This window comes from Acanthochromis polyacanthus, chromosome 22 (genome assembly GCF_021347895.1).
Source record: "Acanthochromis polyacanthus isolate Apoly-LR-REF ecotype Palm Island chromosome 22, KAUST_Apoly_ChrSc, whole genome shotgun sequence".
NCBI lineage: Eukaryota > Metazoa > Chordata > Actinopteri > Pomacentridae > Acanthochromis > Acanthochromis polyacanthus.
In genome coordinates, this window is record NC_067134.1 from 18327903 (window position 1) to 18346206 (window position 18304).

General features: G+C 41.3%; 1 protein-coding gene across 3 annotated transcripts in view; it reads left to right on the forward strand.

Moving 5' to 3' along the window:
* The window catches only part of zranb3 (zinc finger, RAN-binding domain containing 3), a 96143-nt gene extending 78313 nt beyond the window's left edge, over positions 1 to 17830 (forward strand). For all 3 annotated transcript variants that reach the window (XM_022206435.2, XM_051942162.1, XM_051942163.1), the window contains exons 18-22: positions 5164 to 5304; positions 8831 to 8989; positions 10181 to 10373; positions 16414 to 16545; positions 17244 to 17830. In XM_022206435.2, coding sequence (XP_022062127.2) covers positions 5164 to 5304; positions 8831 to 8989; positions 10181 to 10373; positions 16414 to 16545; positions 17244 to 17342 — 724 coding nt within the window. In that variant the 3' untranslated portion in view covers positions 17343 to 17830. The remainder of the gene's footprint in view (positions 1 to 5163; positions 5305 to 8830; positions 8990 to 10180; positions 10374 to 16413; positions 16546 to 17243) is intronic.
* The last annotated feature ends 474 nt before the right edge of the window (positions 17831 to 18304 follow it).

Genomic DNA, 18304 nt, shown 5'->3' on the forward strand with positions numbered 1-18304 from the left:
GGAAATTTAGTGGCAGCTGCAACGCTAGCTGTCAGGATGGTTGAGGGAGGCGAGAATCATGAAGAAAATGTTCAGCATGGCATATTTTAAAGAAATCAGGAAAAAAAATCAACTGTAACTTCTCAGTTAATGTTTAATTAGTTGAGTCTTCATGAGCAATTTGCTGAATGAAAGCATATTCTAATGACGGTGGCTTGGTGGTTAGCCCTTTTGTCTTGCATCTAGAAGGTCCCTGATTTGCGTCCCGGCCTTCCTGGGATCTTTCTGCATGAAGTTTGCATGTTCTCTCCATGTGTGGTTTCTCTCATTGTTCTCCGGTTTCCACCCACAGTCCAAAAACATGCTGAGGTTAACTGGTGATTCTAAACTGTCCTGTATCCGCTGCTCCCATCTGATGCTAAGCTAAGTTAGCCGGTAGCTTTAGCTTCAAGAGACGTTTCTAATTAGTATCATTTTCCTTGTTTTACTCTGAAAGAAGGCAACTTAATGCATTCCCCACAGCCTGTAAACAAGCAGAATTATGTATACAGTCAGTCATTGTTCTTCTACCCTTGAATTTAAATGACTGAAAATTGAAATGTATCTTGTTTCAACCAACTGGCGGTTGATAGACACTCATAAAACCTGCTGGAAAGTACGTTGGTGTTGCTTGTTTGTGCTTTGTAGAAGATACAAAGCACCTATAAAGAAACAACCACAACTCCACAGAGTCCTTTAATGCATAGTATTGGAGGACATTAAATTATTATTGTGACTTATGTCTGAAATTATACAATATTTTTCTACATAGATGCCATTTTGACAAAAATAGAAGCGGTCAGTGAACATGGCCGCCCCTCCTGATAGTGGGTGATGACGTTGACAGAAAATGTAATTTATAAGGAAGGAACGGCAGTCACCTTTAGTGTACAGAATTACTGTCCAGGAGCCTCGCTGCATAAAAACATGCAAAAACACTCACATATCCACAGTCTCCCCGAAGCGCAGTTGGACTCCAGGTATCTCGTTTCATCCAGCCTCTGTGCTGGGACCGTTTGAAGCAAAGGAAGCTCTTGTGTTTGATGGAGACTTACCTTCTTCCTCATCTCCCCTCAGCTTCCAGAGAAACTTCTCCTCTTTGATGTGTCTCTCTCCTCCACTTTCTGCCTCCTGTCATCTATCTTTCCTTCATTTTTTTCCCCTCCTTCTGCCTTCTTTCCATCTCCCTCCCAAAGAGGCAGAAAAAAGTATTCTGTCCAGATGGAGGTGGTGTAAATGCATAAAAATGTCACTGCATAGCCTGCAGGGCCTAGTAGAAACACTAAAAGCAGAGTTTAACCGTGGCAACACCGTCTGTTTAAATAGTGAGTGTTTCATGGAAGCTGCTGCTGCATTAGTAATAAGGAAAACAGTGCAGTCAGGATAGAGATGCATCATGTAACTAATTCAAGTAGAATAAATAAAGGATTTCTATATTTAAGAAAACAAGACATGTATGTTTTACCTGTCTGTTGCTGGGCAGTAAATATTTCTTCTTAGTTAAGCACTGTTAAATTTATTTATCTGCATGTCTTATAGTTCTAGGCACCGCTCCAGTTATTGATTTTTATTTCAAAGGTGGCAAGGCTACTGTTTGTCTGGCAGCACTAAAGTTTCATCAAACTAAATCCAAGAATTGACATAGCTGTCAGAGCAAATGTTTGGAAGATACAACATTAATTATTGATCAGCTCAACAATTAGTGAACAGCTTCATCACCAGAATTGATTGTCTGTGAAGCGGCTACATCACGTAGTCGCTGCCCACTGTCTCTCTCTGTCCAATTTTTCTTCTCTTTTTAAATCTGAATTTTTCACTTCTTTGAAACCGTTTGTTATCTGTATTCGTAGCACCTCACTAAGAATAATCCATTTCTCAGCTTGATACAGCAGAAAGCTCTTCTGTGAGAAGGAAAAAAAGATGCTTTGGACTTGGAAACACTGGATGACTTACAAGAGGAATCTGCTTTATTTAGGATGTTGTCACAGGGCGCCTCATCATTGATTTTTTTTTCAGAACAGCTAAAAACAGCCTTTATATGCCCCGTGAAAAGAATGAATCTCTGTTGGTTGCCCAGTGAGAACAAAACACATGCTGTGATGCTAACACAAAAATGGCAAAACACGGGTATACAACAAAACGTTGCGCACACAGTGAATGCAAAACAATTTGGAACCTGCGTGACTATTTAAACTACCAATGCCTTATTAAGCAGCTATTACGGTAACTCTTAAATTCTCCACTCTGTATACTTATATCATAGACTGAAGATAGATGTAGAGAGATTTGACATCACCCATTGGTTTGTGCAGGATACCCAGAATTTTGTCTTACGGTCAACAACGTGTTTCCATAAAGAGCAGGGGTGTTGTCTTTTCCATCCGAGGACATGGAACCAAAGCAATACTAGCTTACTGACTCCTCAACCAGTCCACACATGGTCTGTCACTTTAGCTACATTGTGCTAACAAGGCAGACATTTTATTTAACCCTTTACGCTTCAGTGCGTCGTAGGTGTACCGCCGGCGGTACACCTACTAATTTGCATAGGAATTTCAAGAATGTCCGACGGCTGCAAACACGATTATACAAACACTATGCGCCGATGGAAAGCTTAGATTCTCATGAATCCGCCGGTATAAACCACTTTCAGATGTGATTACCACAGCGGGTGAGAAAAACACATTTGTCCGACAAAAACGAATATTCATCCATCCGTTCTCTATACACGGCTTCAACGCACACAGCGCGACTCACATTTCCGGGTTCATTATTACACACAGAAAAAAAGATTCCACAAAAAACGGCCATAATCCAACCTTTTACATCCAGACAACACAAGCCAGTAAACTATTTTGTCCAAAACATGTCCTGAAGTCGGTATAAAATCCACGAATCGGTCGTTTTCAAGGAAATGCACCTCGCGATGTGCGTCCAATATTCCCCGTATTTTTCATAATTTTTTTTATTTAAAAATAGAATATTAGCGATTTTTTGTACTGAAAACGGCTGGAATTGACTGAAGCTTAAAGGGTTAAGCATAAACATTAAACTTAACTGAGGAAAAATGGTGTCTGTAGAGCTCTGTCCTTAGCCTTCCACTGCCAGGAACTCCAGTCTGTACCCAGCTTCTTCAAGTTACTTTTTACAATTTCTTTAAGTCTGAGCCTTGATCTACTCTGATTGCGTTTGCCGTCTCAACATGTCTGAGCCATCTCAGATCCATCTGTATTAGCGTGTCCTCCATTGACGGTAGACCAGCTTGTTGCAACACTTCCATGTTGGTTATCTTGTCTCTCCATGAGATGTTCATTATGGCTTGAAGGTGTCTCATCATAAGTATGTGGAGTTTCTTTATCTGCACTCTGTAGACAGTCCAAATTTCTGCACCCTACAATAGAGAAGCCCGTACTGTCACTCTGTATACTTTGCATTTCACGTGGATAGACAGTCTCCTTCTTTCAAAAAATAGCCCCAAAAATCCAAGACAGGGTGACTTTAGGACTTTAGGAGGCTTTAAATCTTATTAACAAATCAATAATTTCCATGGTGACCTTCGGTGTACGTCTTACGAGGCCTGGGTTTAGCAGTTAAGACTTTAAATTGTAAGGGAATTGATCAAAGTGTTTGGAGACTATGCCTATGAATATCCAAAATCGAATCTAATTGAAATATAGCCGCCATCCTCATTGAAATAGCAACGCTGCTTGTAATGTTCCTTGGAAGTCTTGTGAAGGTAAACAACTCAACCATCCGACCCAGTGGGATTAATTCCCATCAGTGTTGAAAAAAACATTGAACATGTCTGGTCTGATCTGGACTCTTCCACTGTGATAATAGTTGTTTCTTCTCTTGGTTGGAGCTGCAGACACTAGCTCTCATCAGCAGTAATGACCCTCACCACGAAGTTGGTTTATATGACTGACTCAGAATGGGTTGTTTGCTCTGTGCTTCAGAAACTGCAAATGTGCACCTAGTAGTGGACACAAAAACACGAAGAACATGGAACATGATCTCCTGACTCGTCAGAGTTACTGCTCGGACGTTGCTGGGATGTCAACCTCTATATTTACCTTGTGTTTTTAGAGAGAATTTGACTGTTTTTTTTGTCTTTTTGTTGGTAGCGTCTTGTAGAACTCAGTAGCATTGCACTCTAAGGTCCATCAACAATGATTTGAGCCACTGTGCCATTTGATTTATATTTGGGATTTTACTGGATGAGTGAAATTTGAGGGTTCCTAGTGAATCTGTAATTAACACTGGACATAATAAAAACTAGTTTTGGCTGATAGCTGGTCAGCAAACATCCATTCTGCCAAAGTGTCTTTGAGCAACCAGCTGCAGGATCTGACCTTTGACTTCCCTGAACAGAAAAGAGGAAAGATAATTGCTCTGTGGAGACCATTAGAGCGTTGTACCTTCCCTCTGTGGAAACTCTTTTTCCCACTTTTCTCTTGAGACCACTCAAATTTTTCAGAACAAACATGTCAGTGATTTATTTTTTTCTCTCGTGTTTTTGTTGTCGACTCTGACATCCCGGGGTCACTTTAATCCTGCCCCGATCGCCATGTTGAGTTTTGTACAATTTCCAACTTGCACACCTAGCGTCTGTATTACAAGGGCCATAAAAACCAGTGGCGGGGCAGATGGATTAGATTAGATGATTGACGATCCCTGTGGGGAAATTAGATTGCTGCTGCAGCAATAGTAATAGGATTCAGCAGGGGAAGAAGACAAACAGGATATAAGCACACAAACAGAATAGGAAATAAGGAGTGGAGGGACAAATATGAGCATTTAAGAACAGTTTGTTGCCAAGAAAAAAAATTACAGCGTATCCTGCGTTGCACTGAGAGCATTTGCAGAACTTTTTGCCAGATCTGTGGGTGATGATGTGTGTTACATTTACACGACTGACTCCCAGGATTACTGCTGTCCAGAAAAGATGACTAAGATCACCGAACTGCATGAGCAGCTTCAGATGTCCGATCTACTGCTGGTGCTATTGCTGTCCAGAGAGTTTCTGAATCCATCTCCTCGCAACCCACCCGTGCTCTAGAAGTGAATCAGCTCTTATCATCTGCGGTTATGTAACGTCTGCAAATCCTCCATTCCCTCACAGCTCCATTTATCCCGTGTCCACAGGTACCTCAGTCGAGAGGAGGTGGCCCAGGCTTCCCTGAGCAAAGCCCAGCAGGAAGGAGGCAGCGTCCGACTGATCACAAAGGAAAACTTCTTCACGAAAAGGAGATCTGCCTCTTCTATAGCACCACCTGCTGCGGAGAGGTTGGTTAAAGGGATGCGTGGGTGGACGATCAGGGCAGGAGAGGTCGAGCTGTCCTCAGGTCTTTACATCCTCAAATAGTGTCTAATCGAGTCACAGCTTTATGTAATTTATACATTTATAGTCTTACTATTCAAATTCAGTTCTGTCCACTCGCTACAATGCCTTCCCATCTTGTTTGTGGTTTTTAAGGATGAGCTTTCAAGGTTTACATGGTTTGTCTCATCATTTGGTTTCCTCTTTGGGTTTCAGAGTATTTTCTTTCCCTCAGCTGTCTCCATGGAGATCTGTATGTGCCTTGTGGGAGAGGCACAAAGACCCGCTGAGTGTGTTAGTACAGTAAATATAGACCATAATACGATCTACTGGGTGAGATGCGACGGCCAGCTCACCCCAGGAGGCATCACTATGGAAACCTGCAGCCAATGCACGCACACACACACACACACATATAGACAGCAAGTGGTATTACATACAAAATGTCTGGGCATGATGTGCTTTCAAGGTGTTCCGCACATCGTATAGACTTGACCTGCTTGAGAAGTGGAAAAATGTCTCTGACTGAGCTATACTGAGGAAGTATTAGCTTAGCTTAGCATTGTCAACAGATCAGGGGAAAGCTGCTAGTTTGACTTAGTTCATGGTTAAAAATTCTACCTGAACACACTTCTACAGCTCATTAATTCATGTCTTTTATTACACACAGAAGGTAATATTTCCTAACAACATTTCAAAAGCGTTTCATGTAGGTGGTAGTTTGGTCTGATTATTGTTTAATATGATCCATACTAGTGCTGATGCTGGGTTTAGGGTTTCCAGAGTACAATATCTTGTTTTCAGCAGTGTAATTTAAATCTTTTTTTTTTCCTGAAGACTGCTGCCAAAGTGATAAAGAAAGTTGTCAAATGTCACCTCACACAAGCACCTGTCTCAGACTTTTCTTTACAACAGCCAGAAAGGTGATGAAAATCAGGAAACTGACACTCAGCTGTACAGATTTCAGTCGGTAGCAGAAGTCTTGAGATGTATTACCTTTCTCTGGTGCTGGGGTGAAACAGCAGGCTGCCATGTCGCGTAAATCACTGGTGTTTGCTATAATGTTACTAATATTAAAAACAACTCCAATCCACCTCACCATCCAAAGGAAGCAACAAATTAAAATTGAGAGACGGAATCTGCGTCGGGATCAACGGTGAGCAAGCACTCCGTCGACTGACAGCTGGACTTACCAGCGTCAGATTTCTTTCCTCTCTCGTGCCTTTGGTTTCTTTTGGTATAAAGGCATCAGAGATGAGCCGAGGTGGTAAACATTAGCAGCCTGCGTGCCGTTTGCTGAAGGCATGTTGCGTGATTTGTGGGGTTTGAAGTCTGATTTTTCAGAGAGTTACCTCATGCTGCGACGTTGAGCTGCCAACATGCTCATTTGCTCTGCACATGCATGAATTTGAATCACTTTGAAGCTAAATGTAAAACCTATTTATGTTATCTGCTATAATTTCAAATCACATTATTCACAAAACTGGGTTTTCAAATGTGTTTTTGATTCGATTGCGTTTTTCTGGTGAATGCATTGAACACTTACATTCACTAGAAATCAATGCATTTCTGGGTTAAGTTTCCGAAGTACCATTTTTTTCACCATTCTCAGTTTGGGCACGCCAGTAAAACGTCTATTTCTGTCTCTCTTTCATGCACAAGACTTTGCTGGCACAGCATTTGTCTCTGGGTACTTCCAGTTTTTGGTATCTTCTCAACTTTGAAGCAGCAAGGTTCCTTTTTGAGAAGGTTTTCTTCTCCATTTCAATGATTGAATTTCCCTCTGTAGTGCTCTGTCTCTCTGGCTCTTTGTTCCTCTCTCTGTCTCTCTGAATTGTAAACCGTGGGGAAAGAGAATTTAGTCCATCTGTCCCCTCCACCGTGGCTCTAGCACCCTGCTGGGACAACATGGCAAACGCCCAGACTCACCCTCCGCTGCCAAAAAGGACGAGCGTGCACATACACATCGATGAAATGTTCCACAGATACATCAGCATTATCTATGTAAACGCTGCGTTTCGCACACTGCAGCCATATGTCTCTTAACTGTGCATCTGCAGAAGCACGCAGATTTATTTTTATTGGGTGAATATTTATATTGAATTGTGTTTGCTGTTCTGCTGATGCTGGAAGAACTGAGCTTTGCTTGCTTTTATTTAAATGGAGCTTAGAGATTGATGTTATTCACACGGGTCAAGGTAGCGTCTCTTTGAGTTTAACGCACAAAGGAGTGAAAAGCTGTGGCAGCCGTGCGGCGTGAATGAAAGCACATAAAAACTCGATTTCCTACATGGCTAAACTTTCAGTTGCATTAGGAGCATTTCATTTACTTCATCTTCTCACACGAGGAATCATTCTGAATGCTACATTTTGTCAATCTTTAACCTGACTTCTGTTTGTTAATTCATCACATTTAGAGCCATGTTAGCGTAACAAACAGTCTTTTTTTGAAGGAGCAACATGTAAAATGTAGATTTGGTCTATTAATTAGATTCATTTTGAACTTCCTTCATGTTTCCTTGTCTCAATCAATTTGGGAGGATGTAAATTTCAGCTGCACTAATTCCATCAATGCAGTCTCGCCGCTATTACTGCCCTCCTACTCAGGTTGTCTTTTAAAAGGGACGCTGCAGCAGTTTGTTACGGTGTTCCCATAAAGTAGAGGGATGTGCAATTATTTTCTGGATGAATCGATTAGTTGTTTTGGGCTATAAAATGGTATAAAATATCAATCAGTGTTTCTCAAAGCCCAAGATTGTCATCAGATACTCATTTTACTGCCAAAAAGGACAGAAATCAGAAAATATTCAGACATAAGAGGGTGGAATTAGAGACTGCAGATGTTTTTTTTTTCCTTAAAAATTACTCAAATCAATTAATCGACTATCAAAATAGTCGATTAATTTACTAGCCGACAGCTATTCAATCAAAATATATATTATATATGTATGAAAATAAATAGATAAATAAGTATTGCACAAACACACCCAAAACTGCGCTGCCCATGCTAAATGTGCAGGTACAAGAGTTATGTGTGACACTTGAACCTATGGATCTATATGTAAAAGCTTTTTATACAGTTTTGAAGTAACGCATTTAAAAAAAAGATTAATGGAAACAAAATTGGAACCAGAAAAACACCCTTAATTTCACAAGAACACGTTTTACTTTTGCTTCAATTTTGCTGTTTTGAACAAAGAAATAATGAGCCTCATGGGATGGAAACGCCTTTCCTGAATGACATTTAACTCACATGACCGCGGAGCTGTTTTTGTTTCTGTCATTGTCTCCGTTTCTAAAAACAACACGGAACATGACAGAATAATTACAACTTTCCTTTTGTCTCTCGTGGTTGGCCAAAGTTTCATTATGTTTCTCCTTATTCAAGCTTTTTTAACAATGTTGTCTCTTTGGTGTGAAATCACTGTGATCAGCCACCTCTCTTACTCTTGAGCAAAGACTCTCGATTTCGTCCTCTGTCTCTCTCTGCAGGCAGGACAAGCAGTCCGGTAAGACAGTGGACGAGCAGCCGTCTTCAGAGTCGGGCTACCTTCAGGCCGTGGACAGTCAGGGTGTCCCTCTGTGTCTGTCCTGCCAGCAGGCCTGCACTACTGCTGGTGGGGCGTGGGACACTCGGTTCTGCAGCCACAGGTACAGCAACACCTGCAGTTAAGGGAACTCTGTGGGATAAATTGAACATGTCAGCTTCGAAAAAGTTCAGGGTTGCACAGAAAGATAAAGAGCAGATTTGTACACTGCAAAAACTCAAGATCTTACCGAGTCTGTGTGTCTTATTTTTAGTCAAAATGTCTCATCCCACTTGATTTAAGATAAATTTACTTAACAAGTGACATTTCAGCAAGATGGAGGGACTTGTTTTAAGACAATACATCTTAAATATCTTGAGTCAAACAGTCTTGAAATTATCTTCTTTTGAGTTTAATTTTACAAGAAAACTCAAAATAAATTTAATACATCTCAAATTTTGAGGTTACATGAAAGCAAAAATCTATTTTTGTGTGGAAAAACTACAATTTTTTAAGCATGTGTGGGTTATTTTAAGACACCTAAGTTTGACAATCCTAATAAAATAAACCTTAAAATAAGTTTTCCCAGCTAATTTTAAGATGTCAAGATTCTGAATAGCATTTCTGATTTCAAGAAATCTTACCAAGCCATTTTTCACTTGTTCTCTTGGCAGATTTTTCACTTAATTCAAGGTAAAAGTTGATTGAAATATGTATTTTTTTCCTTTTCCCTGTTTTGGGAGGGTCATTTTTTTCCAGTGTAGATGCATATAAAACCGAGCATTCCCAGCTTACTTTTTAAAACTTCCCACTACTTTTACCTGGCAGGTAGAATTCATTTGCTAAAGATGGTGCTCCCAAATTTCCCTTACAATCATAGTGGTCCATTTCCGAATCCTTTCCTGCTATGGTTGTTTCAGTTATTATAAATTTGACCCTGCTCTTTGACACCAATGTTATTTTTCATTCAATGCCAAAAACCGTGCTGCTTTAGTCTCTGCAGTGTCTCTGTATCCTTGATGTATCCTTGTTTGACACTCACAGGACTGTCAGCTATATTTTGAGTTGCTTCCCTTTTGTCCCGCTACTTATTCAAGGCAAAAATTCAAATTCCTCAAGTGTTTTTTAAGAGCTCCATTCACCTCTTTGAATCAGTCTATCTGGATGTTAGCCAAATTTACCACATTGTTTTCCACATATCACCCCTGTTGTAGAGTCTTAACTACAGCAGACAGAACTGAGGATTTTCTCTGTGTATGAAAGTAAAAACAAATTTGATTCCAATCCGGATGTTTCCATGTCATCCCTCCATTAGATGCCAGGAGGAGTTTCAGTTACGCTCCAGCCAGACGTACATGCGCTCTCGAGTGCTGGAGGCGGAGCAGGGCGTCTGCCAGCACTGTGGCCTCCAGGCCCACGACCTGTTCCTGAAGGTCCGCGGCGCCCCACCCTCCCAGCGCAAGGAGATGCTGGAGAACACTTGGCTCGCCCAGCTGTCACTCAAAGAGGTCAGACACCAGAGCAGAGGAGGTCGTCGTTTTACTAGACAGAATTCAGAATGTATCTTTTTTTTCTGGAATGGTGAAGTCTGGGGAAAACAAGCCGGCTCATGTGCAGATCTCACTCTCTGAAAGTTCAACAAAGCAGGAAGTGAACTTTGTTGACGTTAATCTACCGGGCTGTTAACCCTCATGTCGTTCTGCAGGTCAAAATTGACCTGTTTTCAAGTTTGAAACATTTTTACAGTGAAACTTCACATTTCCACATTTTTGGGAAATTTTTGAACATTTTTTAGTGGGGAAAAAAAGAAATGTAAAAAAATGTTTCAAGGGAATTTTCTTCTTGAAGGTTTTGCAAATTTTCAATAATTTGAGGAATTTTTTGCTGAATTTTTTGATTTTTTTCAGACAAGGAAACAATATTTTTTGGTACCCGTAAATGAGGGCAACCGGAGAGTTAATAATTAGCAACAAAAGTGACCAAATCATTCTTCACAGTCATTAAGAGTAACAATTCATAACTGGTGCACTCACTGACTTTTGACACTCTGATAAAACAGAGAACAGCAAATAATGTACATTATACAGCGGTGCCTTGAGGTTAATACTAACCAACTTTCTCCCAACAACATTGATGTGCTAATGTTTAGCATGCGTCGTTTATAACCTTAGCTTAGCCTAGTGTGACATCTACACCTGTTCCACAAAAGAATAGTAATCCACAAGTGTGTGAAGTCTGAGTTTACTGCTCACTGCACATTAAACCTCTGAGTGTCTGTTATGTAGGGAGTAGTAGGTGCACAATGGAGTGAGTTTGGACATAATGTGCAAACATTTAGTAGATTTACCATATTATGTTGCTTTTCTACAGGATTTGTCACGTTCATGCTTTCTGTCCTCTGTCTATGCCAGCAGCCTTGCAGTGTACTATCGTAGCGCCACATTGCCTTTTGAGAGACGGGTCATCATGTTGGCTGCTCCTCATTTGCATAAAATTGAGGTCTAGGCCTTTTTATGTAAATCAGGGACATCGAGCCTGATTCAATGTCTCTGTTAGGGAAAGAAACTTCAGCTTGCTATTGTTGATCCAATATGAAGACAGATTCAGCAGCTGCACGACAGATTTCTTGTCTTATATGTTTTCATAGATGAATTAGGTTAGCGGTTATTGTAATGTAAGGAGAAGTTTCTAGACGAGCCACGTCAATCATCTGTCATGACGGTAAAATCACCCCTGTGGACAGTACATACCATCAGGAACGTGTCATAGTTTCCACATGTGCCGGTGCAGGAGGGCAAACTAGGGTCCAAGTAACAGAAATTGTATTCAGTCTTCTTTTAGTGGCACCTCTCTCTCTCTCTCTTGTGACAACTGTGACACCGCTACTACACTCCAGGGTAGGAGGGAGAGCTTGCTGAATATTCAGATGCTACTGTTAGATCATGTCCTCCAAGCAGACTAGAAAGTAGCCTACTTTATGTGTTCATACCGTAAATAAGTGATTATAGGTCTGGAGTTTAGCATGCTAGCATGCTAGCATTTAGTAATTAGCACTAAAGCCTAAGTGCATCAAAGGCAGGGGTGTCAAACATGCGGCCCGGCCCACTGGACGCCTTTGTAAAGTCTAAAAATTACAGAGAAGTCATCAACTGAAAATTGTTAATTTGTGAAACTGTAAATCTAAAATAGTTTCTAGATCTTGACAAGTTGCTTTGATCTTACAGTAAAATCCTGTATGATTCCGTTCCAGATGGCTAAATATTGTGTTCTTTTGTAGACACTCTATGATCTGTAAGTTGTAATGTATAAATGATAAACTGAGGTATAATATTGTTGAAATTGAATTTATTTTTCTTCAGAAATTTCAGGTTGTTCATAATGTTTTGTAAAAAGATAATTCCCTAAACGTGAACATTTTCAGAATGTATTTTTGCACTAAAACAAAGTGGAAAAACTGGAATTGTGGATATTTACAGGTTATTACGCTCTGATTTTACTGGTCACTTAGGATCAAATTGGGCTGAATGTGGCCCCTGAACCAAAATAAGTTTGACACCCCTGATTTAAGGAATTTTTCAGCAGGTGCTCGCATGCTTTAGGGGTTGAGAATTCAAGAGAAACCAAGTTGCTGTTGCTCTCAGTCAGTGTGCAGCAACTTTATGAGACTTTACATTCATGAAAATGAACATTAGCTGACATCAGTCTGCAGATGAGAGCCAAATAACTGACGAGGAAATCCATTTCTGTCTTTGTGCTTGTGTAAGTGCAAAAATAAAATGCCCTGTGCTCTCCATCCCACCCTCCTACGCATATATGCACACACACCCACCCACCCACACAAACACAAACACACACAGGTTGATCTGCACTCCAAGGGGCCAGCTCCCAGTAAATGGATTGCTGGGCCCATTGATTTTTTTTTTCCCAGTGCCAGGCCTCGACCAGTAAGCCTGTTTGATTCGGTTGGCTGTTATCCTGCAAAGCCAACGCCCCCCCACCCCACCCCCTCCCCTACACACACACACACACACACACACACACACACACACACACACACACACTCACCCCCTCCACCTTCCCAGTGCCGCCGGCAGCAGCATCAGCGCCGATCGATGCGCCGAGCTTTAGAGGAAACAAACTCAGCCACATGATAAGACGCCGCAGTGGTGGAGAAGCCTCAAGATTATAGGCTCATTCTTTGGTTCATACTGGGGGTTCTGGTGGGTGTGTGTGTAGGGGCCTTTGTGTGTACCTTCGGGTCTCTTTTGTTGTGTATAACAGAATTTTGCCATGTGTGTGGAGGTATTTTGCCGTGTGTAGATTCTCTGTCTGTGTTAAGGCCTTTGGGTGCTGGTGTGTGTTTGTGTGCTGGGGTCTGGTGCAGGAAGGTACATGGTTTTGGCACAAAAGCAGGTTCAGCTGACTGAAATGTGCAAGAGCGAGTGTGTGTGTGTGTGTGTGTGTGAGATGTGAACTCTGCCCCTGTGAGGAGGCCTGTTCTTTAAATCTGCTGGGATCAATTCCAGCTCGCTGCCTTAATGTCAGCAGAGTAGCTCTCAAAGCAGAGAAATAGATTTTTGGCCCTGAACTCTTCCCACCAGGCTTCTCCTTCTCTATTCCTAATTCTCTCAATCATCTTTGGCTCTTCTGCTTGCTCGCTCTCTGTTCTCTCGTTTTGTCTGTGCTCCTTTCTTTCTTCTGCTTCTCTCTTTCTGTCTCGCCCTTCTTCCTTTTTCTTTTCGTATTTTTGAAATGAAAGAAAGTTTAGATGCGCCCCACCGATGCCTGCAAACAGCTACATAATGATTCAGTTTTAGCTCAGCTCTCTGCTCCACTGGACCTCAGTACATCTGCTGCTGTAGAGATGCAGAGCAACAATCCAGGTCCAAAGAAGGTTCAGTAGTTGCTCATTAGCTCCATCAGTCACTCCTCAGCCTCCCTTCAGCTACTTCTCTACCTGGTATGTCACTTTAGAATGGGATATTTTCTGCTTTTCTCAGTTTTATATTATTGTAAATTGAAGGTTTTGGAGTTTGGACTGGTGGTTCAACAAAACAAGTCGTAGTCAGGCGTGACTAACCGTGACGTAACGCGTTGGTTTCAACGCCGAGAAAATGAAGCCCGGATTTTGCTACTTCCTGGTCGCCGTTTTGGATTTTTTGGAGCCAGTGACGTAAAAAGCGTCATCAAACAGACTGGACCGGAGAGCAACTAGGGGCAGGATTGGCTGAGGACTCTCTTATCCCGCCCACATTTTACCGCAGAGGCTTCTGTTGCTGTCTATCAAGTATAGCCACGCCCCCTGGCTCCGCCAACTTTAACGATTTATTCAAAATTCAGTATTGATTTATTTTAAGATCGACCACCTGATCTCTCATTTTGACCATGAAAACTAACGGGAAAAAAATCCTGAGCTGTAGAAAATCAGTCTATCAAATTTTATTTTTTCTAAAAATGAATTGAGGTCTATGGAGGAAAAGCTTTTTGGAGCCAACCCTAGCGGACGGCGTGATATTGCAAGTTTTTGACACTTCCGGGTTGGCTTCAATTCTGGAGCCAGATGCTACGTCCATCTTTATATACAGTCTATGGTCGTAGCTAGCAGCATTTGTCACATTTTCTGTCTTTTTTTTTTTTTTTTTTTTTTACTAAATGGCTAATTAACCTTCCTGTTGTCTTCATTTACGGGCACCAAAAAATATTGTTTCCTTGTCTGTGAAAAATCCAAAAATTCTGCAAAAAATTTCCCTAAATTTCTAAAAATTTGCGAAACCTTCAGGAAGAAAATTCCAAAAATTCCTTAAAAGTTTTCCTTGAAAGTTTTATTTTTAAATCCCCCCAAAGTTGGCAAGAAAATTCTTGTAAATATATTCAAAAGAATGAGTAAAAATCTTTAAAAAAAATCCTAAAATTATCTGAAGCGGTTACATATATATATGTACAACTTCTAATATTTTCTTTAGGAACAACATCGCTGGACTTTGGTTGATTTTTTTTTTGTGAATTTTCTTAAGAAACATTTTTAACATTTCTTTTTTCCACCAAAAGATGTTCAAAGATTTCCCAAAAATGTTGAAAATGTGGACATCAGAAGTTTCACTGTGAAAATATCATTTTATTCCCACATTTTCAAACTTGAAAACAGGTCAATTTTGACCCACAGGACAACACGAGGGTTACGTAAGCCGAATGAATAAATACAAAATAGTCATTCATCAATAATCAAGATAATAATGTGCCGCATCCTAGGAGTGGACAATTCATCAAAATGTAGCCAAAATTGCAATCTGTGCAAGTGCAAAATCTGAATCGAAAGCGCTGCAATTTTGCGATAAAGGTCAAATGTGTCAGAGCGTACCATTCTGAATGAAGTATTGTGATGCCTCCAGTGTACAAATCACGTGTTGCTCATTAACTAGCTGCCTTTTAGCAATCATATTAGTTGCATAATGGCCTTTTATTAACCATGATAAAGCACTTACTAATGTCCTACTCGGCATGACAAGCTTGCACATTTACCGACTAATTCATGCTTAATGACAGCACAGACTGTATAGAAACGATGAGAGCTGAAGCAAATATGAAAATGTCTTAACCCTCGTGTCGTCCTGCGGGTTAAATTGACCTGTTTTAAAGTTTGCAAATGTGGGGGGGGGGGGTGGAAATTCACAGTGGAACTTCTGATGTACACATTCTCAACATTTTTGGGATTTTTTTTTAGTGGAAAAAGGGAAATGTTAAAAAAAATGTTTCTTTTAGAACATTCACACAAAAAAAAATCAACCAATTTGCAAGTTGCACTTTTAGTAACTTCTTTTTGAACTGAAAAAAACTACTACTTCTGTAAACACCGCTGAAAACTGTGCCTGAAATGTGTAATAAACCCCCCAAAAAGTTGAGGAATTCAGAAGTATGCATCCTACTGTACTGTGTTATTCCCTCTGGTATTTTTAACCCAATTTCTGTGTTCCTTGTCAGGCAGACTTGCAAGTGCTGCTGATTAAGTTTCCCTTACAGCTGCCCATTATGTAGGCCAGAAACATTTTGGTGATTTATGTGGCTGTACCTGAGGCGTCAAACAGAGACAGATAATGGAGGGTCAGAGGTCGCTGTCATTGATTTGCTGGAAATATTGTTTTCATCGGCCGCTCTAATCCTCACAATCACTCGGGCTTTCATTAATCTCAGCATTTTAAACCTTCATTAGGGGCCTTTTTCTGCGGCTTCCTTCCATTATTTGCTTCCATTTCTGTTCTTTACTGTGATGTGAGACTGTTTTTATCTTCTTTTATTGTGAGGCACATTGCACAAGTGTCCCCGCAGTGCACAGATTTGCTTTATATGAATGATTTGTTCTGGTAAATTTCCGTCGCTGTAGTACTCGGAGCAGGCCGAGCTTTACTAAAGACATCACTTCAGTTGAAAGAATTAACTTGAGCATAGACGGATGGTTTGGGAGGGCAGTGCAATCACAGCTTGTTTTTGGCAATTTAGAGCAGCGTGAGAGAACATCCGAGGCTCACTCTCGCATTCTGTGTGTGTTCCTAGCTGAACGAGATGATCCGAGCGCCGGTCGAAGGGGATTTCTGGCAGGTCGACCACATCCGGCCGGTGTACAGCGGAGGAGGACAGTGCTCTCTGGACAACCTGCAGACGCTCTGCACGGTCTGCCACAAAGCCGTATGTGAACACTCCGCTTCGCTGCACCCATAGCAACCGCAGCACTGGCTTTTAAAGCCAAAGGGCTTAAGGGGCAAAAGCAATTTGTCTAACATTTAAGGTGCACAGTGGATGGATCTCTCCTTTATCCTCGTATAAAAGCAAGTCTCATCAGTCAGGCTGAGGATCATATATGGTGGCAGTAATGTGATACATGGTCAAACACATTGATCAAAAGTCAGCCCATCCCACACAAAGCTATATATTGCCTGTAATAGCATCACATGATGCGACTGTATGACACATTGATATATCGCGTTTGTCGGTAAAGGCTATATCTCTGTCTTGGGAACATTTTCCTTCTTGAGCTTCTTCAGTCAATATTTCATAATTACAGACAATTCACTTCTTAAAAACAGAACCGAGAGCAGAGGTTTCAACATGAAACACAGCTTTCATTGTGACCTGAAATGTGCTTTGCCTTCACGCCAGAAAGCATTTTTGTCAGAGTGGGTGTCAGTTTGGAAGGAAACGCTTCGTACGTTGACGTATATAAACTGATGTGAAGACCTGCACGTTCCGATAAGGGGATCCTCTCGCTGTTTATGCCACCGCACAGACACTTTAATCTAGAGATGCTCAATATATTGATCTCACTTTTCTCTTCAGCGCCGACTGCAGATTTAACCTCTTACATCATGTTCCATTTTTCTCCACAGAGGACGGCTCAGCAAGCCAAAGAACGGAGCCAGATGAGGAAGAGCGTTGCTGCTTCCAAGGTTGCGTCAGACATCAGCAGGTTCTTCATCAGGAAATGAAAAGACAGAAAGGTTTAGTAGGATATCAGGATAAAGATTTGTTGTGTTAAGTTGTTTCCTTTGACTCCTTTACATCTCCTGTCTCACTTTCTTCTGTGATGTCGTTGGCGTCCTGCTGGACCAAATTACAGAGGAAGGTGAAATGGTGCAGATTTACCCGAAAAACAGTGAAGACTGCATCAAATGCAAATTCAGCCAACTCCCCTCTCGTCCCCGAACCGTCACCAGTGCGCTAGTTTTGATTTATGAAGGCCCCCTTTTTGCTCGAGGCTGAATTGGAGCAGGTTGTTTAGAGAGATGCTGCTATTTTAAGATTTTGCAAACTTGGTGAACAGTAGCAGGTGAGAGATGAATCGGGGGCTTTGTGATTAAAACTCTACAGCAGAAAACACAACCAGGTGTCCTCGTTGGTGCTCTCAACAAGTGTCGGCTCATTTTGGAAGGATGGATGAACGTTTCCCAGTGAAATAAAGACCATTCTCATCTTGTTTTTTTGTTGTCTTCTCCCGTTCCTCTGCTGCTTTTACCCACAGCTTGGACTGTAAGCACACCAAGACGTTGGTTGTTCTGACAAGCCAGCAAATCGTTTCATCGCCTCAAGTCAGGAACATTATTGTCCATGTTCACGCATCTACCTCCTCTTCAGCTGTGCTTGATGATCTGAGCAGAGCTAAAGTCAGTCAGGAGGGCTATGTTTAGAGAGACGGAGAGCAGAGTTACTATGGAAACAAGGCTCCAGGTTCAGCCATGTCGGGAATATTGAATCTTGTCTTGTGAGAGTTATACAATGAGGCAGACAGACATTAGAAACTCCAATCAATACCAGCAGGCTCCTGTGAAAATGAGGCCGTCACATTCCTCCACAGCAGGGTTTTACTTCGCTTCTCGGCTCTGAGGCGTCGACGTCGCACGAGTCGTCATGTCACGATTTGTCTGTCTGTCAGTCGTGTCAAACTCCTAAC